At 34.7% G+C, this 26669-nt stretch overlaps 2 protein-coding genes across 12 annotated transcripts in view; one reads left to right on the forward strand and one right to left on the reverse strand.

Moving 5' to 3' along the window:
* Nucleotides 1–315: 315 nt before the first annotated feature.
* On the reverse strand, nt 316–24385 carry LOC111051338 (BUD13 homolog). The gene is made up of 6 exons (XM_022337838.2): nt 24063–24385; nt 13102–13905; nt 12413–12527; nt 11212–11366; nt 8856–9040; nt 316–793 (listed from the first exon to the last, which is right to left on the reverse strand). Exons 1-6 carry the CDS (start codon nt 24179–24181, stop codon nt 621–623), a joined length of 1551 nt encoding a protein of 516 aa, XP_022193530.2. The 5' UTR covers nt 24182–24385; the 3' UTR covers nt 316–620.
* Nucleotides 24386–24672: 287 nt separating this feature from the next.
* Nucleotides 24673–26669, forward strand: part of LOC111051278 (mitogen-activated protein kinase kinase kinase kinase 3) — a 61830-nt gene continuing 59833 nt past the window's right edge. For 10 of the 11 annotated variants that reach the window (XM_022337799.2, XM_022337769.2, XM_039423982.1 and 7 more), the window contains exons 1-2: nt 24687–25104; nt 26352–26409. In XM_022337799.2, coding sequence (XP_022193491.2) covers nt 24994–25104; nt 26352–26409 — 169 coding nt within the window. In that variant the 5' untranslated portion in view covers nt 24687–24993. Of the gene's footprint in view, nt 25105–26351; nt 26410–26669 lie in introns of all 11 variants that reach the window. The other variant, XM_022337754.2, reaches the window with a different exon arrangement.

Consider the following 26669-nt stretch of genomic DNA (forward strand, 5'->3'; position numbering starts at 1 on the left):
GCATTTATTTAATTAATGAAATAATTATCACAATTACTCAGATCAAAATAATATATATGTCTATTTGATCAAAGTAACTTTTGACATTTCCACTAAATCATTGAACATTAACAAATTTAATTATTATTGTATTATTATTGAATTTCATGGGTTATGGTTACTTGGGCTATGAGTTATCGTTACTTGGGAGCTTCTCTTACAAATACTTGCATAAAAACTTGAATTAACTTTTATACAACCTAAACACTTCTGATAGGTACCTGAGAAGATGGGAACATTGATCTATAGTACCTCATAATAATAAATACTAAGGGATTCAATTGAAACAAAAGAATTCTGAATTTTATTACAAACTATTCAATAAAAATACACAGTATTTATAATAAATTTTGATGTCTCAAATCTCAGTGATTCTGAGTTAAACATCAAGTTGCAGACATTGATCGTTCATTTCTTGAAAAGTGTAATCTATTCACATTTCCGAGGTCAATAAACGTCTTTAGAAATAGTTTAGCATTAGAAAATATAATTTACAACATCTCATAATCACTAATCAAAGTTGGACAGTACTTAAAATAATAAAAAATAAAATTATTGATGAATCCTAGGAGTATGCAATATCACATGTCCGAAATACTCCATTTGTAGGCTTCTTCATCCCTTGCTTTGCGGTTATTTTGAGTAGTGAACCATTGCTTCTCAAATCCATTGGACCTGTCAACTCCATCCCACCGATATCCTGGCCGAATTCCATATCTGTTTGGTGTGAATGAGCCCTGGTACATGGGTTTGGCTGCAAATAAAACAAATTCATAAATAATGCAATAGTAATCGGTATATTATCTAGAGTGAAAAATACAGCTTTTTCTCCTTGAGAGGAAAGTTTGATGCCCTTAGGCAGAGCCGAGGGCAACAATTTCCCCGAGGGAGAAAAAACATTTTTCACTCCTGATGTAACACTACATTTTTCCTCCACCTACATTTCTGAAAACTGCAAATAAAATAATTTTTTCCTCCAGCTACTGTCTAAAGTGCTTACTTTACTCCCTGGAACATAATACTAAAGTGTCACTTTTTCGCTCTCGGGCCGAAAAACTCCCTAGAGCGTAAAAGTAACTCCATTTAAATAACATGGAAAGCATCTCTATTTTAAAAACGGTACATTTGAAATAGGTTAGAAGGTCTAAGCTCAGATGAGGAAGCATATAGAGTAGTCATTAAACCAACTAAATTCAATACCTCAACCAGACATTTGATCAATATATGAAATTTATGTTTGTATGCTGAAATTATTTCAAACTTCATATCACTGTATAGTCCAGGCAATGAATGCTCAAAAAATGGTATAGAGGCAAGTGTTTGGAAGACAATCTTTGACCCCGCAGTTCTGTTTAGGGTAGTAAGGGGGTAAACATATCAAAAGTCCCCACCCCTACCCCCTGTGCTAAGTGAGTGGGGGTGGTTTAAAGGTACCATTTTTTGGTTTCTCGCATAAAACTCAAAAACTATGTATCTTGAGGACTTGACTGCCATATAACAAATTAAAGCTTACATAATTCCCTACAATATTCATTGTACAACTTTTTTTATATATCCTCTAGTTTTCGAGATATCCGCTCTTAAAGGTTTGACATTTTTGAAAAAAAAACACGTTTGCCACCGATTTTTTTCTATTTTTGCTCTTATAACTTTTTAAAAATCGATGGGAAAAATTCATGCTGATTATGAGCCTATAGAGCATCAAATTCTATTCAATTTGATTTTACACTTTTACGAATTTCCCTACACCTTTTTCAGCAGCTTTAATGTTGAGTGTGAAATCTCAATTCTTGCAACAATAGACCAATTGACAAACGAAATCGGAGGGAATGTTTTAAACACAACTTTTGACTTTGCAGCTATGTTGAGAATAGTTGAGAGGAGAACATATCAAAAGTCCCCATTCCTAACTCATGTGCTAAGGGGATGAGGGTGGTTTAAAAGTTGCATTTTTAAGCGTTTTGCTTCCACGCTCATATCTTGAGAACAATGTGTTTAACCGAAATAACTAACTGTTCAAAAATGAAGCTTCATAAATTCTCTACACTGTTTGTTCAGTGGAATTCTGTGATATTCCCAACAGTTCCCGAGATATTCGCTCTTGAAAATGTGTGATTGTTAAAATAACAGCTTTTCATTCAATGTTTTGCTCTTTCAGGGCTTATAACTCTCCAACAATGCATCATAGAAACTGATGCTTATCTTAGGTTTGTAAAGCATTGAATTCTCTTTGAAATGATGTATTATTTCACTATTCAAAGTATTCCTATTATTGTTATAGCAGCTTCAATGTAGGGGGGGGGGGTAAAATTTTCATTGCTGTTCAATGTTCAATCTAACATAATCTAAAAGGATTGAGTTATTAACATTTTTTTAATAAATTTGGTCTAATCGCAGCTTTAAGGTCTTTGGTTTCAATATTTTGTTTTGCAGTCATGGTATTATTATGCGTGCCCATCAGTATCAATATTCTCACATTCGAAAAAACTAATTTAATAGGTGAATAAAAATAAACAAATGAACTAAATAATGCTGGAGAAATTATAATATTTTTGATTCTAAAAAATTAATTTTCATCAGATAGAAAGATCATCACGGAACTGGATGAATTATATCATATGAAATACAAATTCAAACGTGAACTGAGTTTGTTAACATTTAAAACAGTTGACATCTGGTACTTGTGGATGAGAATACTGCGTGAGGTCTACTGTTCACAGAACTACTAGTAATTGTCCTTATCACAATATGAGGATAAGTCAATAATTCATGCCGAATATAAATAGCCCAAAAACCGTTGATTGTTTTTGGTCCAAAGTAATAAAATTAATACGCCACATAATCATAATGTCTCATCAGATTACCTACTTTATTCATATGAATTATAATTATTATTATTATCAATCAATCATCCATTGACCGCCCATGGAGGGGGCATGCGGATTCGTCAAAAAAAAGTTGTTCAATTACATATTTATGCTCTGGTGTTAGAAAATACAGTGTATTTATGTGTAAAGAATTATTTCATGGATCAAAAGTGGTATTACAGTCCAAATTAAATGAGATGGAATCAATTATCGTCGACAGTAATAAACATCAATTATTGTGATGTGATAATGAGGATATAAGTATCATATCTGGAAAAATTTACTGCATGTCCATTCCTGGTGCTTTAATTCAAAGAAGTGGATATTTGTATATTTCACTATTTATAGTGAAGTGCTTTTTTGAAGTGAATATTTAAGTGTAAGTGTAAGAGTGTAAGTGTGGATGAAGAATGAGGTAATGGAAATGTTTAGTTCTTTTAAAAAACGGGGAAATCGAGGTGTAACAAAAACACAATCTACTAAAACTGTGTTCCAGATAATGCATAGTATAGAATGCAAGAGTCTTTCTGTTGTCATACAATTAGTTTGCAGATGTAGGCTAATAACCTCACAGTAAGAAGAATGTTGATAGTTGATCTAGATCAAATTCTAATTGAGTTGAATTCGAATAACATAAAATTGAAATAAGTATGAGACTTAATTAAATAAATCATTTATTTAAAAAGGCATTACTGGCATAAGTGGAACTTGTTCGCCAGCAGTGAGTGCGATTCGAAATACAAATATTATAGCATGAATCAAAAAGGTATTATAACAGACGGATTATACACTATGTTCCTAAAGTTATTACAAAATTATAATTTCATACACTTATCTTGAAATAAACTCTAGCTTTTACTCATCTATTTCACTACTTAGTTTTTTGTTATTCTATTGTTTATGAAGTGATTTGTGACTATATTAGCAGAGTATTCCATGAAGTATGTGAATTGATGTTTATTTATAGTTAATCTTGATAAGTTTCGAGCATAAAGATTGAGAACAGACGGACGAAGGTTGTGTAAATGTGTATTCAAAGTAAGATGCTGCTTATTTCTATTGGCATGTTTAATGATTTTCCCTACAAAGACTTGTCGTAGCGTTGGAACCCCAAACTCAACAAACAAATTCCTGCTAGGATACAGTCTGGGCCGTCTAATTAAATTCTTTTGCAGGGTAAATATTCTATTAAAGTGCGTGTCAAAGGTACCCACCCTCCCATAATTCTATTCCATATTGAAACAAGGAATGAGCGTATGCATGATATATGGTTCTTATGATGTTGATATCCTTGAGAGTATTAATTTTATAGAAAATGTATATTAGGTATTTTAATTTAGATATTATGTGTTGTACATGAAAGTTCCATTTTAAGTGACTGTCAACTATTATTCCAAGATATTTTAAGAAATTGTCTTTTTCGATTGTTCCACAGATACAATTATTGGGTCATGAGACGACATGAGAGTCATGGTTGTGAATTTTTATATCTAATTCAGTAGGTGGTTCACCAGTCTTTGTTGGAGTAAAAGCAATAAATTTGGTCTTATTTGAATTTAATGTGAGAGTATGCTCGTCAAACCATCGCTTATCAATGCTTAATCCTTCATTTGCGTTTCCATATGCCTCTCTCCATGATGATCCAGTAAATAACAATACTGTATCATCAGCAAAAGATATCTTAGTGGAATTCGGGATATTTAATTAGTGAAGATCATTCAAATAAATCAAGAATAATATTGGCGATAAGACCGTTCCTTGAGGAAGACCAAAAACTTGTAAGAACTCTTGTATCAGTTTTATTGTTCAAGGTCATAGTTTGCGATCTATCCTGCAGATGGCTGGTAATCAACTTTTTGTCACTCCACGGATACCACATCCATTGAGCTTATCTATCAATGTCGAATGGGGTATGGTATCAAAAGCTTTCGCCAAGTCTAGGAAAACAGCCAGTGTTTTAACGTTCTTATTGAAATTCCTGTTAACTGAATCAATCAATACCATAATAGCATCTATGGTTGACTTACCAGACTGGAAACCATACTGATTTTTTGCAATTAAATTATTTTTATTTAGGAAGTCAACCAATTTTTTTTAACCAGTCTTTCAAATATTTTTGCAAAATTGCTAAGTAGACTAATTGGTCTATAATTTGCTGGATTACTCTTATCGCCTACTTTATGAATTAATATCATTTTGGCTTTCTTAAAACGTTTTGAAAAATAACTCTTACTAAAGCATATATTTATTATGATTTCGAGTGGGCCAGCAATATAGGGGGAGATCTGTTTCAGGCAGCGTGAATTTATCCTCTCCAGGTGAAGCATAATTTTTTAGGGAATTTATAGTGAGTGAAATTTCAACAGCATTTGTTGGAAGTAGATAAAGACTATTTACAGAAGGTATGGATAATGATCGTAGGGGAGATGTATTTCTATTGTTATCTAGTGCTTCTGCATATTTTTTTTCCAACATTTACAAAATAATCATTAAATATTTCAGCATCTATTTCAGGTTCTATCTTTGAGATTTTTTCTATTTCTAAAATTTCTCTATTATTTTCCCATGTTTTTTGTATTACCTTTTTCAATTCAAACTTATTATTAAAATATTCAATTTTTGCATTTCTAACAATGTTATTTAAGGTGTTTCTGCAATTTTTATAATGCTTTTTCAAAACTGCATTGATAGGCTGCTTTTTCAGTTTTTGAGCCATTCTATCTCTTTTGCGCATTGCAGTCACCATACTCTGTGTAATCCATTTTTTAATGGCCTTTTCTTATGTGATATGTGTATGATATTATTGTGTCTATCTATGTAATAGGTTAATTTGTCAATAAAAACGTCTACCAATTTATCAATGCCCTCAGAGTGTATCATATTTAAACAATTCCAATTTTCTACCTCCAAGTCATTATTCTTCAATGTCTCGTAGTTTATTTTCATAAAGGTATTTTCAACAGGTGGATTTTCAATAGAATTAGAAAGGCAATTTATATGGAATGAGGTACAGTAGTGGTCAGTGATAGTAGATTTTAAAATAGTTGCAAATGTATCACTCTCTTCAACGGATCTTGTTTTGAAAAGATGTGATCAATGCAGCTGCTGCTATTGTTTTGAGCTCGAGTGGATTTATTTATAAATGACTTGAATCCATTTAGCTGCATAACACCTAGATATTCATTACTTAAATTATCATTGTCAAGAATATTTATATTTATGTCTCCTAACAAGATGACCGAACTGTCTGGCCGTAAAGACTGCAGATATGAATCCAAACTGATAAGAAAATTATTAACAGCTAAGGACGGAGATCGATCAAGAGCCAACAATTTGTACATTTTTCTATCAAATTCAAAATCCAGACAGATTGTGTTTGTAAAGTCTATTGTGATATCTATTCTACTGAATTTAATATCGTTATTTACGAAAACATATAGGCCATCACATTTCGTGAATTTATTGTTCTGATTGACAACGGAATAGCCATCGACATTGAAGTTGAAAGCAGAAGAACTATCAACACACGTCTCTGTCAAAACTATAATATCAAATTTAACATTACTGTTGCCTATATAATAAAGAAACTCATCAAAGTTTTTGGCTATACTACGTATTTTCATGTGTACAATGCTGAAAAATGTACCCGTCTGTTCGTGATAATTACATGGGTCAAAAGAAAAGAAATCGTTTACTTCAATTGTTTCTTTATCATTGCCGTATATGATTGGATCTTCAATCCCTTCAAGATTTATTAATTACAAAATAGCAAAAGAAGAAGTACTTTTTGAGAAAAAACCTTTTTAAAGAAAAAAAAAAAGAAATATTCTATAACAAAATAAATAATTTTTAAAACACTTTTAGCTTTAGCGTCTATTCGCTGAATCGCTGAAAGTGAATAGATGTGCCTAGATCTGAGGCATTAAACAAATAATATATAAAAAACCAAAATGAAAAACTCTAGTCAATTCTGAAAATGAATAAATAATACGAAACAAATCTCTACAATATTCTCCCTTCCTCGTAGTATGGCTTTAATAATTGACCATGATACTTCAATGATAAAATTGAAAACTACAGAATAATGAATTAATAAAAGATGTAATGAATAATATAGATATTAATCCGAAAGAAAGTCCAAGTCTAGATTATGTGTAAATTGTAATAGTTCATATGAGTTTCAGAAGGTCTGGCAAGTTGTGTACAGTGTGTGATCTAGAGTTTTTGTCCTTTCTAACATGAATGTGTCTGTTTTTGAACCAAACGAATTGGAATTTGCCATCCTTTTGCATCGACTTGGCCGTTTTAAAAATATCGCGATTTGCAGGAGACATAGTTTCATTAACGAAGACAAGTTTTGCACTGTTAGGCCAACCAATTTCTGATAATGACAGATTGCCCTTGGTTTTTTTACTATTCATCAAGACCTCTTTATAAGAATATGCGCAAAACCTAACGATAATAGGAGAATGTCTTTCGGGCTCATTTTTTGCAAATTTTAAGCCAGCAGGAAGACGGTGGTAGTTATCTAGCATATAGTCTTTTAGTGAGAAGCCAATTGATGAAGAAATGTTTTTAATAATATCAAGCAAATTTTCATCTTTATTGTAAGGAACGCCAATTATATCGATACAGTTTTTGCGCGTATATTGCTGTAAATCATTATTTTCGGAAACAAGTCTATCACGCTGTCAATGCACGCTGTCTTTTTTTTATTAAAGCTATATTATCAGAACATTTTCCCATGTCTTTGGTATTTTTGTCTATTAATGAACTGTGTTCTTTATTTAAACCAAATAAATGTTCAATACTTTTAATAATGTCTTTTTGTTCAGTTTTGATAGATGCAATGTCGTTCTGAATCACGTTTAGTTTATTGATAACAATGTCGAACTTAGAATTGAATGAAGCTAGATCGTCAGATAAATCGTCACTTGGATTGTTATTTGGTTGATTCGGCTGCTTATCAGCACTGCCCTCACCACCTGCACCATCATCCCCGCATCCCGCTGCCCCCAACACACCTTCTCTCCTATCCCCACCATTTACTGAGCCAGCTCTTGACCTTGTTGCCCGATGATTCATCTTCACCTTTCAAGCTTATAAAAATTTTTCGAAAGAAAAATTGATCAATATTCACAAAAAAACGCAATTCGAAATTTCCTTGAAGAACACTGTATCACTAAGACTTTCTCATAACTTCTATGTAACTTATTTTCATAATTTTTAAGTAATAAACGACTAAGGAGTTGAAACAAAATAACAGAGCCTCAGACACAACCTTTCACTCTGACATCTTGATCGCTACTGTTTATTGTCAGATTCTCCTAAAATTGATGAAATATTGTTAATTGTAAATCTGAAACAGTTTGAAATAAGAGTTACTATTTATGAACCACGACAGACGTAAAATAAATGCGAAAAGCATTTCAAAACCTCCAGATCTATACTCCAGTAACTTTGAAATACATAATTTGTTCAAAGAAATATAGCAGTTGAGATTATTCTATTCTATTCAAGATGAGCTGCCTGTTGAAGTTTTAGTTACAGATGACTTCGAAGATTTAAATGTATTATTGTTAATGAAAACACTGGGTTGTTGTCAAAACATCACTTATTCATTTTAAAAATCACAAACACGTTTCAACACCAATGGTGTCCTGTTCAGTGTGCACATCTTCAGTAGCACCCTGATGATGACACCATTTGTGTTGAAACATGTTTATAATGTTTACATTAAGTAAGTGATATTTTTGACAACAACCCAGTGTTTTCATTATGGATAGGTATCACAATATCTCACCATCAACAGTATCTGAGTATTATTGTTGTTGAATCAAAAAATAACTTATAATAAGGATAGGATAGATAATGATTGACTATATGATATCATAACAAGGATTAGTTTAAGGTTCTAATTCAATATCATAAAATTATTAAAAGACTAACCTTCTTTGAGAGACGTTGATTCACTCTGCTTTCGGCGAATATAGTCCAACATGGGATCTCCCTCTCTTTCCTGCGCTTTGAGCACTCGCTCCAGGTCGTCGTCATCCGCATACCGAGCGAGGGGCTTCGACATCTCGTGGATCGCACTCGCTGCCCTTTCTGCAGCATCCTCCGTTTGTTTCACACTAAACAATACAACATTTCATATACGAATAAGTTCACATTATGTTTTAAAATGACTCAATCATCTCATAGCTCTTGATGCATCATCTTGCTGCGATTCAATTACCAACTCAAACTATGACTTGAATTTAGCAAAGCGTTTAATTGAGTAGTTTTATTCAGTTAAATAGTATTTCAATGCCGAATAACCTAGAATTAATCACACCGTAGCTACTTTATACACGATCTACAATTTATTTATCTATTGGATAGAGTAAACAATACAGTAGTCGGAAAGGAAAAAACAGGCTATTGCCCAAAACTTCTCCAATTTCCTAATTATGTCTTAAATTGTCCAAATATGTAGGTTAAGGCCATTTCAATTTATAAAAAGCTGTTACATACTCATTTTGAGAGGAACTCTATCAAGAAACAATATTTTTATTCAGTGTTTACCTTGAATGATGTCATTTTAATAACGATAGAGCAAAAGGTTGTAGTGAAATTGATTATGTACGAAAAATAGCATGTGCAAAATTGCGTCCGTTATTGTAGGAGCACTCCTGAAGACGTTGTGAAAAGTTGATGACAGAGTGCCATGCAAGAGTGTCTTGCCATATTTGCCATGGCGGGAACCTTGGTGGTTAAATATTGGGGTTTCCTATTTGTGATTGCTGTTTTTGTAGCAATGGTGAACAATTGATTGTTTGTTGAGGCATTAGTCAACACTTCATTATTGGCTCTTACGTTTTCGAGAAAACGTCACTGTCAATTCAGGTCGTTATCTAACAATGTTGCGTGCTTTTTTTTCTGGAACAATTAAGCTGACATAAACCTCAATACTATTTGGTCCAACATGTCATACATCCAGAAAACTATAGATTTTCTAAGATAGACATTTCCTAGACTTCTCATCTCATTGCGTGGAATCTTCGGTTACCGGACCTGTCTGTCATCTTGAGACTTGTTACTATAGACTTTTATGGGATAGCTGAAGGCACATAAGAAACCACGTACACTTGGAGCCCTGAGTGAGATAATGAGACAAAATTATCTTATTGACTATTGAAAATGAACGCTTGCCGTTCAAAAGTACTCCAGTCAGTAAGTAAACAAATTTGCTTATTTACTCAAAATAATTGACTGCACGTCGTGTAAATTACATAAAAAAGTGTGATACTAAAACAAGAAACTCAAGCAATAACACCTGCAACGCTTCAAAGGAGTATGGACAACTCCTCAAAATGTCTGCAGAATTGTATGGACAAAAACGGAAGCCAATTAGGAAATGTTACTTTTCGAACATAATCAACTTTACTTCATTTTTTCCTAATTATCATAATGACAAAATCCAAGGTACATACTGGAAAAATACTTTGAGTTTCGTCCAAAATATAGTATGTAACAGCTATTCCAATTCCTCCATACCTCATTACCCAATCCTGTATTATCGATAACAACCTATCTAGGTGGTATCTATGATATATGATATATCAAAAGCTGACAGTCCAAATTTCATAAAAGTGATCTATCTATTAAACCCTTCCTTGAAATATCTAATTTGCATACCGAATCTATTTGATTTTTTTATATCTGATTTGCATTAGATTTTTTCAATGAGTGAAAACTGAACTTCTTGAAGGTTAATGATTTGAAAAAATGTTGACTTTGAATGAAATACCAGCATAATAATCGTTCAGAATTGTTTATTTATGGATAAAGCCTAAGTAGAAATATATTTTCAAAATTCTATTGATATCACTTTAATCTTTAAAGATTAGTTTAATGATCATAATTTATAGTGAGATTCACTTCAATCTTTCGGGATTGGTTGAATGGGAAGCATTGATCATATTTATATGGAAAATGGAATAAAGACGCTTTCAAATAAATCCCACTGTAGTAAAATATCTATATAATTAAATCATAGAATAAGAATAGATAAACAATGGTTTTTCTATAATAAAACTTACATACAAAAACAATATTGCATGTAATATTACTATGGTATGATAACAATAAAAATAATGCCGAGTGACCTGGCTGGCTCAGGTCACACCTGATCAATTTCAAGGCCTCCGACATCCAACTACCATTTCTAAGCAAAGCAACCGGGACCAACTATTTTTTCTTGTGAGATACTATTGTATTGGTTAAAAGATCATATTTAGTTGTTTTGGAGTTGTGTACTGACCCACGTCCCCATCTGGAGTACTTCTCGGTTTGCACGGCGGCTTTGGCTGCCTTCTCCTCCGCTACACGCTGCTCCTGCTGCAGATCACGAATCATGCCCGTCTTGCGGTCTCGAATCACTGGAGCCGCATTCACTCCCGACATGTCTGATGCCAACTGAAAGTGAAACAAAATCAATATCACATACATATCTGATATAGTACATACATATTTAGGTATCTAATCCTTAAATTAAAATAAGATCTTCTCATTTACAAAGCCGCTGTAAACTGAGTTTACTATTTTCGTTGAATAATAACGTTATCACTAAGATTAATCACTAGTAATAGAATTATACTACAGTGTTCATCAAAAGAAGTTTGAACTTGTGAGCGTATAAAATGATAACATATATCCACTGTTAAACTCGTGGATTCCAGTTTACAATGCTTTCATTCGCACTAAATCACATACAGAGATTATTCAGATGCGTATTTGTTTACCTTGTCTCTCAGCTCATAGAACCGATAGTAGTAAATTTATTGGGGTTCAAACATTTAATAATTATAAAACGCATGGCACTTTCGTCCGCTTGTAATGTTGAACAGAAAACTTGGGAAAGTGATTCAGTTCACACGTTGATATTGTCTTAAATTTTTTGACAAGTTTTTCTAATATGATAGTACAGAAGAAGTAATAGCCAATAATTGTGTAGTAACAAATTCAGTTCTGTTTCAAGCCTTTTAACTTCGAATAAATTTTTTGCAAAAAATACAAATTTGAAAACAGCCCGGAAAATTGAATAAAATTGCAAGGTATATCAACTTACTTGAGCTTATAAAATTGTAAATTAATATTGAAAATGCTGTTATAATTATTTTAAGTACCTATGCAAATACAAATAATATAATTATATTTTATCAAGCAGAAAGTGAATATGATCTGTACTATCTGTAGTTTGAATAGTTTTTTTTGGCAGAAGAGAGATAAGTTTTTATCACTTTTGAAAAAGTGAAAACACTATCGAAAACAAACTTTTGTAGATAGATTCTGATACTTAAAAAAAATAATGAATTTAGTTATTATTTCTCTTGGAACAGACTAGAAGGGGCATACAACAATATGCAATTCTACAATTTAGATTTCTAATATGCTAAGCATGGCAAGTAAAATTTGAATCAATTCTATTTCACACTGCCCTAATTTGATAGTTTGCATCCTACCTTTGAAAAAGCGGTGTCCTCTTTTGTTTTGAAATCAGTGAGTTCTTTCCTCAACTGGCTGGCATTTTGCAACCCAGCTCGTTTTCCATCCAGGGTCTTCTCCATTCTCCTGTCGCTGAAACAATCACAAATACTAGGCTATATCCTCGAATACAGAATATTTTATACATATAAAAATGATTTCATAGTGCTCTGTGGTGTTCTATTGGAGGTCAAAATTAAAAATATATCATAGTGTTCACGTGTTTGTATTTTCTGAGTAAGATACCTACATAAGCTTGTGCTTGTGTTATGCGAGGATTATGATGATGTTGAGTGATGAAAAAACTTACAGTTTCAAGGGGTTCCGAATACCGGAACACGTGATTTGGAGCTCATAAAAGATAATTAGCAGAGCCGGTTAATGTTTTCAAGACATCTCCCATCCAATGAGAGTGACTAGTACACATCTCTTATTTAATCTGAGCGATTTCCGCTTCATACCAGCGCAAAAAATGTCCAATTGTTTTTCAAATGGATAAATAGAGACCTATTTATGAGAATAATATGAATAGGTACATATTCTTTCTGCAAACCTCAGTACTATTTAGATACTGGAATAAGATTATGAATTGTCGTTTTTGGTTTTTTAGATTTAAATAATTATATATTTTATCAATCTTTCATGAATAAATCTCATTTATTCTTACCTCTTTTTTGAATTTGGAGATCCCACATTTTCCCTCTCTGAATTTGAGCCATGTTTTGATTTGTGTTTTTTATCGTTGACATCGCTTCCCTGAGAGAATCTACTGTCTCTACCATCTCGACCACCTTTCTTTGTTTTATCAGTGTCTCTTTCACTCTTCGATAACCTTGGAGGTGAAAAATCTGAATCACTATCGCGTTTCCTAGTGTTTGAAGACTTTTGTGAATGTCTTGGAGGGGATAGATCCGAATCACTTTTATCAGAACACTTTTTAGATGAAGTAGGTTCAAATCTACTTTTTCTTCTAGGGGGAGACTGATCAGAATCACTGCTTTTCCTCCTTGATTTCTTATGGAGAAGGGATTTGCTCTCTTTCGGCCTCCGTTCGGGAGATAGATCGGTGTCAAACGTTGATTTATTTGGTTTATCTCCTGACGTTTTGTAAACATCGCGAGAAAACTTCTGACCAGTTTTCGAATCGCGGGGTGGCGATAGATCCGAATCGTCGTTTTCACCTTGGTTGGATAATTTCTGTGATTTCTGATTCCTTGAGTCACTACTATCGGCATTCGATATTCTTTGATATTTGTCTTTCACTAAAAGATCTCCGTCTCCATCTGCATCTCCAAATACCTTCCACCGTTTTTTGTCGTTGTAGTATTCCATGGCCTGCATTTCGGTGGGTCGCTCATCAATTATTCCGGCTATCTGAGGCGCATCCTCATCCAGCTGATACAGGTCGATCTCGTCGTCATTCAATACTCTCATTGTTTTCAAGTCGACATCATCATCGATTATCTGCGACCTGAAAAACACCAAAATTGTAATAACATTGTTAACGGTTTCTAGAACTGAAGAATTTCAAGATGTTATTGAATAAAAATAACAATAATAATATTAAACAAAAATAACATAATATTGTGTCGAAATAATTCAAAAGGGTACTCAGATTTATATTTTTATTGATATTAGAAGTAGCCCTGAAAAAAGACAATGTTATTGAATGTATGAATATGATTGAATATTTTATCTATTGGATGGAAACAACTTTATATTATCAAGACCACTGATTTCTTGAAACAATTTGCGATGATAGTTTTGGCTATTACACCATAGCCAATCTCTAGTAAAAACCGACCAATACTCCTGTGTTATCGGATGGGCACGGTTATATTGTTGGTCTCGGCCGATGTATGACAGTTGTAAAATGAAATGCCAATTGACGGCTGATATATCCAGGCCAGGTGGAACCTTCCGGCAAGGGACTCTACACCAACAAAAGTCGTACAAATTCACGTTTTAGTAGAAATTAAATAATGTGGCTCTGTCATTGGCAAGACAAAACACGCCTACGGCTTGTCAAATAAGGGCGTGAGAACCGTTGAACAACGAATAACGAAATACTAAGTAACTAACAAAACCAAATAGAATGAATTCATATTTGAAAAAACACAATTTTATTTTATCACATCCAAACTGTGTTTTTCCAATTAGAATGAATTAGTGAGAGAAAAAGAATAACATAACTTGAAGAATGTTATTACAAAAATTAAAACCAGTTTAAATTACACTATCCTAGCCAATAAAAACCTTGCAAGATAGATTGAATGATTGATTTTTATTATGACGTGCTAGGTCTCGATAGACCCGTTGCACTAAACAACAGTACAATACAAAACAAATAAACAAGATACAAAAGTATTCAAATAAACAAAATATAAGTATTACAAATAAAAACAGTTAACTGTTGGAAGTTAAAATAGAATTAAATTAGATAATTGACCGAGCGAAGTGAGGTCTAAGATTCAAGTCGACGGTTTGGCATTTCTCTTAATGTTTGAATGTTTATATGTTGCGCATTTACGGCGAAGCGCGGTAATAGATTTTCATGAAATTTGACAGGTATTTTCCTTTTTTAATTGCACGTCGACGTATATACAAGATTTTTGGAAATTTTGCATTTCAAGGATAATATAAAAGGAAAAAGGGGCCTCCTTCATACGCCAATAATAGAGTAAAAATCTGGTGTGGCGCACTCACACAACTTTCCTTGCCGTTATGAAAATTGATCACCTGACGCTAGTGTTCCCGCGCATCACAAGTCTACTATTCAAAGATTTGAGCCAGCTGGTGATAGGGCAATAACGCTGGAGACACACGAGGTCTGCTATCTCTTCATAGTGAATCATTTAATAGAATCAACAGTTGCCAACAATTTGCAATTGGATAATCACATTTTCTCGAATTTCGAGCTTATTTTTAATTTTAGGTGAAAATGTTACTGAACATTGATTGTAGAGATTCTCATGTTAATCTTTTCCATTGAATTTTTTTGTTTAAAATGTATCTGAAGCCTGATAATTGAGAATCTAAAATCAAACTTTGCATAGATGGGGCGGAGCTCCTGAAATTTTTACAGATATGGGACTTGTGGCAGTTGATAGAGCTTATTGATGACTATTCTAGGTATAACTTAAATCAAAATCGTTGGAGCCGTTTTCGAGGAAATCGCGAAAACCCCTGTTTTTGGACTCAGGGGACCTTGAAACGTATTGAAATTTAGAAATTGGGGTACCTTAATTTTTTTTCGGAAAGCAATACTTTCCTTTACCTATGGTAATAGGGCAAGGAAAGTAAATAAAAATTAGACTATAGAATTATTCATCACAAATCAGCTGACAAGTGATTACACAGATGTGTGGAGAAGTCAGTCTATTGCTATATTTCCATAAGGTCTATAGTTTCAATCAGGTACTTGTGGATGAGAATACTGTGTGAAGTCTACTGTTCACAGAACTACTAGTATAAATTAAGATAATTATAAGTAGATAATAAATATAATGTTATGAAAAAGAGAGAGTAGAGAATGAAATAAGTAGATGCGTAAGAGAGATGAGAAAAAGAAGAAGAAGAAGAAGAAGAAGAAATGAAATAAAAGCTTATTCAATTCTAGAAAAGAGAAAGAAGAAGAGAAATTGAAGAAATACTATGAATATGAATCAATTCAATTCTTGTTTACATCTGCTTCTGAGTCAATTCAATATATATGATTTATAAATGTTGTTGAATGAATGAAAATTCAAGAATACATTACATAAAAATTATTTGATTTCCCAGGCAGACAGATATAGATGGAATAGAAAAGATTGGAAAAAATCATAATAATTTTTTTTATTGTCGATACTATAGCTATCTAGTCTGGAGACTAATGAGCTAATTTTTTCTACCCTAACATACTACTTGAAAATGTTAACAGCGAATATCTCATTAGATATTCTTACTTATATTGATTGTTTAATTAATATGTACACTTATGACTGTACTATAGAAGCTAGATTCACTCAATCACTGCTCTGCTCTTTCACTGGACACTAATTGAACAAGCACTACACTAGCTCATACGGTTTCCTCCTTTTGAGCCTCCGCACCAACCCTCCATTGTCTAGCAGCTGGATCGCCTCAATGTTGTCGTGTTGGTGCAGTCGCCCCTCGTGCCTCTCCGCATGCCTCTGGATCTCGGTGGACACCAGGTCGACGTGCAGGTCTCTATGAAGATCGCTGTTCCTGACATACCAAGGAGCATCCACAATGTTCCTCAGCACCTTGTTCTGGAACCGTTGTATGACATTGATGTTGCTGTCTTTGGTACACCCCCAAAGTTGTATACCATATGTCCATACTGGCTTTAGTATCTGTTTGTACAGAAGTACTTTGTTTTGGATTTGTAGGTTGGAGTTTTTACCGATCAGCCAATACAGCTTCTTATATTATTTGATTCCAAGTTCCTCTCTCTTCTTCTTGACATGGGCCTTCCAACGAAGCTTTGCGTCCAAGGTCATACCTAGATACTTGGCATCATTGGCATATGGTACAACTTGGTTGTTAATTGTTATTGATATGGGCAGGTCCTTCTTATTGGTGAAGTTGATGTGAATCGACTTTGCTTCATTTAGTTTCATCCTCCACTTTCTAGTCCAATCTTGAATTTTGTTGATGGATCTCTGTAGTTTTTCTGTTGCAATATGAATACTACTGTCTACTGATAATATGGCTGTATCGTCTGCAAATGTTGCTGTAGTATTCTCATCAAGGCTGGGAATATCGCTGGTATAGAGTAGGTAGAGAAATGGTCCTAGAACACTTCCTTGAGGAACTCCTGCTTTTATTTCCTTCAAATCAGAATATGAATTTTCATGCCTGACTCTAAAGTATCTGTCAGTAAGATAGGATTTTAATATATCTGTAAATTGCTTTGGTAGCACTTTTTTCAGTTTGAAAAGAAGACTTTCATGCCACACTTTATCAAAAGCTGCTGAACAAACTTTTTTCTCTTCTAGGCTCTTCTCTATTACATTCACAATCCTATGCACTTGGTCTATTGTTGAGTGTTTCACTCTGAATCCAAATTGGTGATTTGGAATTATGTGCTGTCTCTCAATTATTGGTGTTAGCCTACTCAGTAAAATCCTTTCAAACAACTTGGCAAGCACAGGTAGTAATGATATTGGCCTATATGATGATACTTCATGTGGCTCTTTACCTGGCTTGAGTAGCATTATAACCTCTGCTACTTTCCATATTCCTGGTACAAATTTGAGTCTGAAAGAGGCATTCAAAATGTGTGTTAATTTTACTATTGCTTTTCTTGTTAGGTGCTTGAGGACTAAGCCAGTTATCATTTCGATTCCAGGGGTCTTTTTGTTATTCAGATTTCTTATTTCTCTTTTCACCTCTTCTACTGTGACACACATTATTTCTTGATTTGGCTGTAAGATGTTCTCCTCTGCTTCTAAAGTGTCTTCTTCAGTTGTGTTGTTTGGTTGAAAAACGTTCACAAGATGATCTGCAAAGGTCTGTGCCTTTTCATCACTACTCCTTGCCCATTGTCTGTTCTGCTTCCTGAGAGGAGGAGATTGATGAATGGGTTTTTTTATTTTTTTAGCTGTCTTCCAGAGTGTAGCTGCCAGAGTGTACTGCGTTCTGCTGTTAAGTTTATCAAGTAATTATTGATTGATTCATTCTTGATACATTGAATCTCTCTCCTTAGTTAGATTGTTTAAAACTATTTTGTCTTGAGGGGAACGTAATTGCTGCCATCTCCTTCTTGCTCTTCGTTTTTCCACAATCATTTCTCTGATTTCCGCAGGGTAATTATTTTCAGAGGTTCTTCTTCTGGATTGTGGAGTATTACACCATGCTGCCTGTTGGATATCAGTAACAAACTTCTCTAACTCCCGATCAATCTGTTCTTCGTTTCTTAATGGCGAGTTCAACTCTATTCTTTCATCCAGCATCTTTTGGAAACCATCCCAATCCGTGTGGCTGTTGACTAGCGCAGGACAAGCATTTTCCTTCGGTAGAATTGAATCACTCAGAGTCAAAATGATGGGTGAGTGGTCTGAATTTAGATCAAAACTATCCTCTAAATGAAAATAATTTACCGATATATTCTTTGTCAGAAAAAAATCTATAAGATCTGGGATTTTCCTCGTATCGGTGGGCCAGTAGGTTGGTTTACCAGTTGAAAGAGCTTCACACCTCATCTCTCTCATTGCTTCATAGAGCTGTCTTCCCTTATGTGTTGTTAAGCGCGATCCCCAATGCACGTGCTTTGCATTGAAATCTCCACCAAGAATGAATTTGTCTCCTAACATATCAAGCAATGATAAATATTCATCTTTTCTGATGGAATATCTGGGGGACAGTAAATAGCTGCAACAACAAAATGATAATTGACTGCTTTCACTGCTACACCTGTTAATTGTATTCTATCACTTTCGAGTTTCACTTGTTCATGATGTAGATTGTCTCTGATGATGATGGCACTCCCACCCCTTGCGACATTGCTGGGATGTAAAGCATGATAGATCCTATAGCCTTTGAATTTTATAAACGACTGCTTTGTAAAATGAGTCTCAGATATAAGACATATATCTATTTTTTCTATGTTTAGAACTGCTTCCAACTCCTGTTGCCGTTGTAACAATCCATTTGCGTTCCATTCCTTTATTTTTAGTGAATGAATCATTTGAATTGCAGTAGTTTACTTTAACTTCTGAAATTTAGACTACAGTGAGGTGATTATTTGTTGTCTATCCAGTTTTACCAAGATGAGCTGCAAAATATTATTGTTATCTCCTACTTCACTTTTTGGCTCTCCCAATTTAGGTCTATTTTCTTTTGAGACAATCTGGGCGAAAGTTAATTTCTTAACCGCGCTTTCATTGTTTGGATTGTGGGTTTGTGTATTTTCTGTGATTTTTGGTGGAATATTCTTCACTGTGTTCTTCCGTAAATCTGGAATATATCTTGTTTTATTTGAGTTTCTAATCTTTTGCAATTCGATTGCGACAGTGCAGCCTCGATAGCTGGCTGGATGTGCTTCCTCGCAATGAATACATTTTGGAAAAGCATCACTGGGTTTTGTACAGTCTTTTGTTTGATGTTTACCTGCACACTTTACACACCTAGGCTCCTTGTTACAGTATTTTAGTGTGTGACCGTATGCTTGGCATCGTTTTCATTGCGGTATCAGGTTGGCCTTCTTCAGTGCTTCCACTTCCACTTTGCAACCAAGTATATTTTTAAGTTCAAAAACTTTTTTATATTTTCTTCCGCGCTGAATGAGACTATGAACATATCTAATGGCTCTCTTGTCTTCCACTTTAGCTTATTCACAACTTCTAGAACTTTCAATCCTCGTATTTTCAAATCTTCCAGTATCATGCCCGTACTACAAGAGTGATGAAGTTTTTTAATCATTACTCTTATTGGTCTCGACTGCTTATCTTCATAGGAATGCCAGTTAAATCGGTCATTAATCAGTTCTCTGGTAACATTCCGATAAGTTTCGGAGTCGACTGCATTTATTTTGAACGTTTCTCTACTCAAGAGTTTTATTCTAAATTTGTCAGCTGGCGACACTTTTTTCAAACTCTTAAGGAGTCCATCTAGATTCTTGATACCATCCACTATGATTGGGGGTGGTGGCATTTCTTTCTTCTCTCTCTTTTCCACGTCAGTGGTTTTAGAATTCAAGTTCTGTTGAATTCTTTTTGCAGACACATTTTTGACTTCTGGCGATGGAGTACTAAGCTTCCTCTTCTTGGTAGCCGGCTTAGTACGAGTCCTGATCCATTCCGTTTCTTTGGCCAATTCTTCCTCATTTGTTGAGTAGTTCTCGGCTGCTGAGCTGGTAGGCTGTGAGCTGTGAATCTTCTTCTCAATATTCAGAAATCTTGCTTCCAAATCCTGCACTTTTTTAACAGTTCTAAGTTGCTCTCCTCTAATTCCTTCCTCTTCTCATCGGTCTCTTTCCAGGCGATGGAAAGTACCTGCTCGGTTGAAGTTTCGAGTTTATTTAATTTGATATATTTATCCGGTGAACACTGGATTTCTGATGTATTCAGCATGGTGTTGGTGTCCATACTGTCGTTAGTGGCTTCCTGTTCTCCTTGCTCTTCTGTAGGAATACTAGGTGGCTTCACTAAGTTAGACATATTTTGAAAACATACCTTTCAAACAGCCCTCGTATCAACACTCACGCACACGGAAACGCGAACGCGAGCTTTAGAACGGCCAATAATAATAATAAAAGAAAAATAAATAATTACTGAGAATAACAAAAATATATTCTCAAACTGATCAATTTATGTTACCGGTCTATGTACTTTCCAATTTATAATTAATTCATTGACAAGCTCACACCTACAACGATTAAGTCATCCCACCTCAAACTGTATAATTACCAAGATGCTGGAACAACTTCTTTTTGAAAAGTTTAAACGAACCACAAAGAACTATATGATCAGGCAAATCATTCCACTCTCTTAAAACTTTAACAAGAAAACCTGTCTCATGGATAGTAGACATTTTGGAAAAGAAGTTGGAATATTATCTGGATTAATTGGGGCGGATCATGAAATTACAGAATGATCCAATGTTTAAGTCCTCCTGGTATTTTGGAGATGCTAGTCGCTATCAGACTACCTGGAAATCTAGGGCCATTCCCATATGTCAGGGAAGTTTAGCTGCTCCAGAAGAGGGTACAATGTGTTATTACATATATAGTAAGCATGGTGCTCTTTTTAACGCATCTTCCGCAGATTGGAAATTCGCACCGTATGTGATCATTACATTTTGGTGTCCCCACGGAGGACGGGTCTACGCTCCGGGACCACTCGCTGGACTCCAGCGACCAAGGGCCTCCAAACCACTTCAACCACAGGAACCCTATGGACCACTCAGAACCCGTTTTTTGGATCATGGAGCGGTGCTTCCCGCTCCGGACACTGCTTATTAGAGCCGGAATCTGCTATCCTGCGGAGGCTGTGAAACTAGCTGAGGAATGTGACCAGAAGAGACAGAGAAATCCCCTGGATCCGGTTATACCATTCTTAAATCAGCAAATCCGTAGACTGCAAAGCAAAAACCCGGATGTTGCGCCTAGCCAGAAAATCTTTGAATGGAGACACTTCATCAACTGACTGGACCATCACTTCAGATATGACACATGCAGCGATTAAAAGATCAAGGCCATCAAAAGCTTTAGGTCCCGATGGTATATCAGCCATAATGCTCAAACACCTTGACTCTCATGCAGTGGATTTCCTTACAGAACTCTTCAACTTGTCCATCAAAACCCTTCAAACACCTGATGTCTGGAGGGTTGGTCGGATAATACCCATCCTGAAGCCAGGGAAGTCTGCTGATGATGCCATGAGAAGCGCCCATGTTTGAGAACCATTGTTGTTGCACTGGGCCTGTCCAAAGCTTTCGACACGGTTTCTCACATGCACCTGTTCAACTACATCCATGAAACATCTGCACCATCATACATCAAAAGATGGTTGATAAACTATCTTCGTGGCCGTCAGACTTTTGTTGAGTTCCGTGATTGCAGATCTGGATACAGGATGGTGAAGCAAGGTGTTCCCCAGGGGGGTGTCTTGTCACCCACATTATTCAACCTTATCATGAGCAGGATTCCGTCACCACCAAATGGTATTACTCTAATACCATACACCGATGACTGCACCATTCTTGCAACTGGCAACAACCTGGACATCATGTGTCACAACATTAACACCTACCTGGGAACCCTGAAAGAATGGTTCAAATCACACAGTCTCTTGCACCAGAAAAATCATCCGCGACTCTGTTCACAACTTGGACTAGAGAAGTAAGCACCATGCTACCAATAAATTAAGATCAATGGCTGTAGTGTACCAACCGTCCCTAACCCAAAAATTCTTGGAATTACATTTGATCCACTTCAATTTGATCCAATGCACAGGCGCAGCAAGTCCGCGGAATGCTGAAGACAAGGAACAATGCGCTGAAGTACATATCAGGCAATACATGGGGCAAGGACAAAGAAACACTGCTGAGGTCATACAAAGCCATAAATAGGCCTATCCTGAACTATGCAGCACCTGTTTGGTCACCGCAGCTTTCAGATACACATTCGCGCAATCTGCAAGCATGCCAAAATGCAGCCCTACATACACACTGGCTGTGTCCTCATGTCCGATGAAGACCATCTACATGGTGAGACCGAACTACTAAATATCAAGAGCCACAACAGCATGATATCCCACCAGTACCTGTTAGCCTACCACATTACCCTGAAGGAACCGTCCCCAAGGCATATAAGAAGGTCAGTAAATGACCTGAATGGCGAAATTGGGTGGCTGGAACCAAAATCATCCATCGACAGCACAAAATACAAGGAAGGGATCAAGTCTATTCATAGGAGGACGGTCGAGGGCAGCATCGGCGGACTGAGGCCAAACCCAGTTTTTGGGGGGTATCCACCCCAAATAAATGCCGAGGAGAAGACCCTACCCAGAAGAACCCGCACCATCCTCGCGCAACTGAGATCAGGCTACTCTGTGATTCTGAAGAGTTACATGTCCAGAATCGCAGAGGATGTGACCGATGTCTGTCCCGACTGTGGTAATGGACCCCACACCACAGACCATCTTTTTAGCAGCCCCACGAAGCCGACAAATTTAACAACCTCCAGCCTCTGGACCGACCCTTGCGGGGTGGCCCGCTTCCTGTGCCTTGAGACGGAGGAAGAATGAAACAGCGGGGTCCTGAGTTGCTACTACAACAACATTACATTTTGGTATCTGCTGCATGTTAGGAGCAGAATAAAAAAGCTGCAGCAGAGGGAGCAAGTGCACTCTCAAAACACTCAAAGGAGGACTAATGTGGATGTGCCACGCTGTTATCTGTCAAGAGTGAGATACTATAATTTACCAGAATTAATGAGAGAGAGAGAGCGCCCAATAAAGATTCGAGTGTTGTCAAGATGACTGATTGCTAGAAATTTATATAAATTAAATGAACTACTTGGTTAATGAGAATACTCATAATCCATTGCCAACATATATGATCATGTTATCGTGCGGTCTATCGACCATTGTGATGAAGTTTCATATGGCACCTGCTGTAAAATGTTTTTAAAAGAATGCGATCAACTAAGGAATGTTCTGAACAACGACCAAAAAATTAAAAATTGCTGAGGAAACTGAAGTTGGTTAGCATAGCAAATTATATTTGACTTGTTTATTATGCTCTCTCTTCATAAGCATACTGGGTCATGGGCTGAAATAAAGGGTCATGCATCTGTTTTATAATGCAGAATAGAGCAGACCGCATCATTACCTACTATAGCTAACTTAATTATAATATTACTGTCAACTTTTTCAAATTCATAACGAGGGCATGCAGATTTATATAGCATTATTTTTCTTTGAGTATCTTATCCGACTTTAATGATCTTGCTGAAAAGTAAGTGTTTAAATGTTTCTGTATACCATTTAAAATTTAAAAGTTTATTTGAAGTTGGATAGTCCTGTCCTACGTGATCTCTACTCACTCAAATGGGCAAACAGGAAACCATACAAAACATAATATATAAATAAAAGTGGAAAATTAAATAACTTGTGCTACCTTTTTAATACTGACGAAGATGATAATTTCACTTTTTTCTTTTTCTTCTTGTCCTTTTCATTTGAAAGATATTTCTTGAGATATTCCTTCTGAGACATAACCTTAGTTTGAGAAGTCATATTCAACAAAGTTATTTTCAAAACTTTCAAATCAATATTAAATATATCACGACATTTGAAAAAATAAAAGCTAGAAAAGAAATAGAACTACTTTTTGAGTAAAACACAAAAATAAATAAATATTTATTTATACTGAAATTACAATAAATTGATGTAGGTTAGCTTTTACTGTTTACAATCTCATCTTTTCATTCCAAAACTGCCAGCTTGCAGCATTGAGCATAAAATTAATAGAAGTACGGAGTTTCAAACAAGATAAAACTATAAAGAATGAGTGCAGCACTTTACAACCAAAATTAGTCCAGTTTTTGAATTTTGAGTTTGAAAAATGTATTATCACCGCATATCACTCCATTAGTTTTCAAAAGTTTTATTATTGAATATTCTTATTCGATTTATTATTCCTCAATACTTTTTGAATTTATAGACTTGAAATTAATATTGTTACAGCCGACAGATCATGATGGCGGACAGCTGTTGTTGAAATACAGCCCAGCTGTGATTCAGTCAGATTACAGGAGGTACTCGACTTGAAGAATAGGTTCAGTGAGAATTTGAAATTATTTATTATTCTAATTAAAAACAAGCAAAATTGTGTGTTTTTTGAATTTTTATTCATTATGTGAAACTTTCTTTTCCTATATCAATATGTTTTGTCGTAGTGCTCGTGATGATTATTTCTCTTCCATGATATTCAAACATCAAAAAGCCTAGGCTAGCCCTACCTGACGAACCCTTGCTGTGTTAATGGCGACTTGAAGTTTTTGCTAATTATTGTAATTTTAAATAGTCTATCAGATACTAAAAGCAAAATGGCTCATGCGGCTGGTGTTCTATCCTCTGATATTAGTAGACGAAACCCTCAGGATGAGTATGAGCTTATTCAAAGGATCGGGAGTGGTACCTATGGAGACGTTTACAAGGTAAATTGTTTACTATTCAATTTTAAACCCTTAAAAACTTGTCCTGGTTTATTCATTTTGTTGAATTCTAATAGCATATTAAGATTCTGGTCATTTAGTAGTCATGAATCAATTAAATTATATAAAACATGGTAAATTTAGTGACTTCCATTTTTACAACTTTCTTGTAACTTGATTAAAAAATATATCTTTTATTGCACTTTTGTAACGTATAGGCTACTATGCACATTTTTATAGGCCGCTTGTTTAATAAATGAATAAAAATCTAATGTCGCAGACCACTTGAAGCTGGCTTGTTTGTAGCCTTAACTTAAATAATCTATAGTAAGATTTTCCTACATATAAGTTTTATGTAGGCTATATTTTCAAAACAAGCAATCAACAAACAATTTTTGTAAGAAAGTAATGTTGTTAACGGGAAAGAAGTACACGGACATGAAAAAATATTCTCCACTATGGGATACCTTACAAAAGGTATTTGGCTTTCTTCAACCCTATTCCCATCACATAAACTTGATACGGATAACAATTGAACTTCTTAATACTGTATAAAACCTCTCAAATAAAAGTTAACTGTTCAACAAGTCTTTATTTTCAAGAAATGCATTTGCAATCTCTTCATTAATAAGTAGGTAACTCCCAGCATAATGATGACCATGACGCGACCGCGTTTCCAGTGAAAAAAGTTTTAAGTATCCCATATTCACATTTTTGAAATCGAAAAAATTACTTATATTACTATACAAAACAATATTTACAAGCTGATAAACTCCTAACAGCATTTTTATTTTAAATCACTGTTTACATTGCTAGGACGAGGGGCTCGTCATATTTATTTATATCATATTGTGAAAAATATCGATGTATTGTTGAAAGTCTATGTTTCTACGAAACAGGGAAGTAACAAAAAGACAGAAACTTTTAGACTTTTCTAAAAATAAAATTATTAAGTAAAATAATAACAATGAGTACGCTTAGTTCGTTTTACATAGAATTCAATTTAATCAATCGTTGACCAGAATAAGATAGAAATAGAACAATGAAGTATAGCAAAAACTTACTTTCTCTGTAGTTATTACTCATATTTGAATTAAAATTCAGAGTCTGAGTGCTCAAAAGGAATACTGCCCTATTCTAAATTATCTTGTATTTAGATTTAAATTGCTCTAGAAAACAATGTTTCTTTAATTTTGCTTTTGGCATGTAGGTCTAAAGCATTTTGTACAAGATTTTCTTATCTTTTTCAGGCAAAGCGGCTTTCAACAAACGACCTTGCTGCTATTAAAGTTATCAAATTGGAACCAGGTAATTACAAAACTTTTTTTGAAATATAATTTTATATAGTTTTGATCTAGTAAAAATTTATTTTTTACAAGAGAAATCTTATTTTGAATGCCAAGTAATTTTCCAGTTAATGATAGAATTATTCAGTTATAATGAATGATATAAGGATGACAGATAACAGAGAGGCATGGAGAGTTTCTACCAACCAGCTCAATGGCTGTTAACCAAAGAAGAAGAATGATAGAAACCATAATAAATTGGTCTTACCATCCTTTTCTGTA

Source organism: Nilaparvata lugens, chromosome 3 (genome assembly GCF_014356525.2).
Source record: "Nilaparvata lugens isolate BPH chromosome 3, ASM1435652v1, whole genome shotgun sequence".
In the NCBI taxonomy this organism is placed as follows: domain Eukaryota; kingdom Metazoa; phylum Arthropoda; class Insecta; order Hemiptera; family Delphacidae; genus Nilaparvata; species Nilaparvata lugens.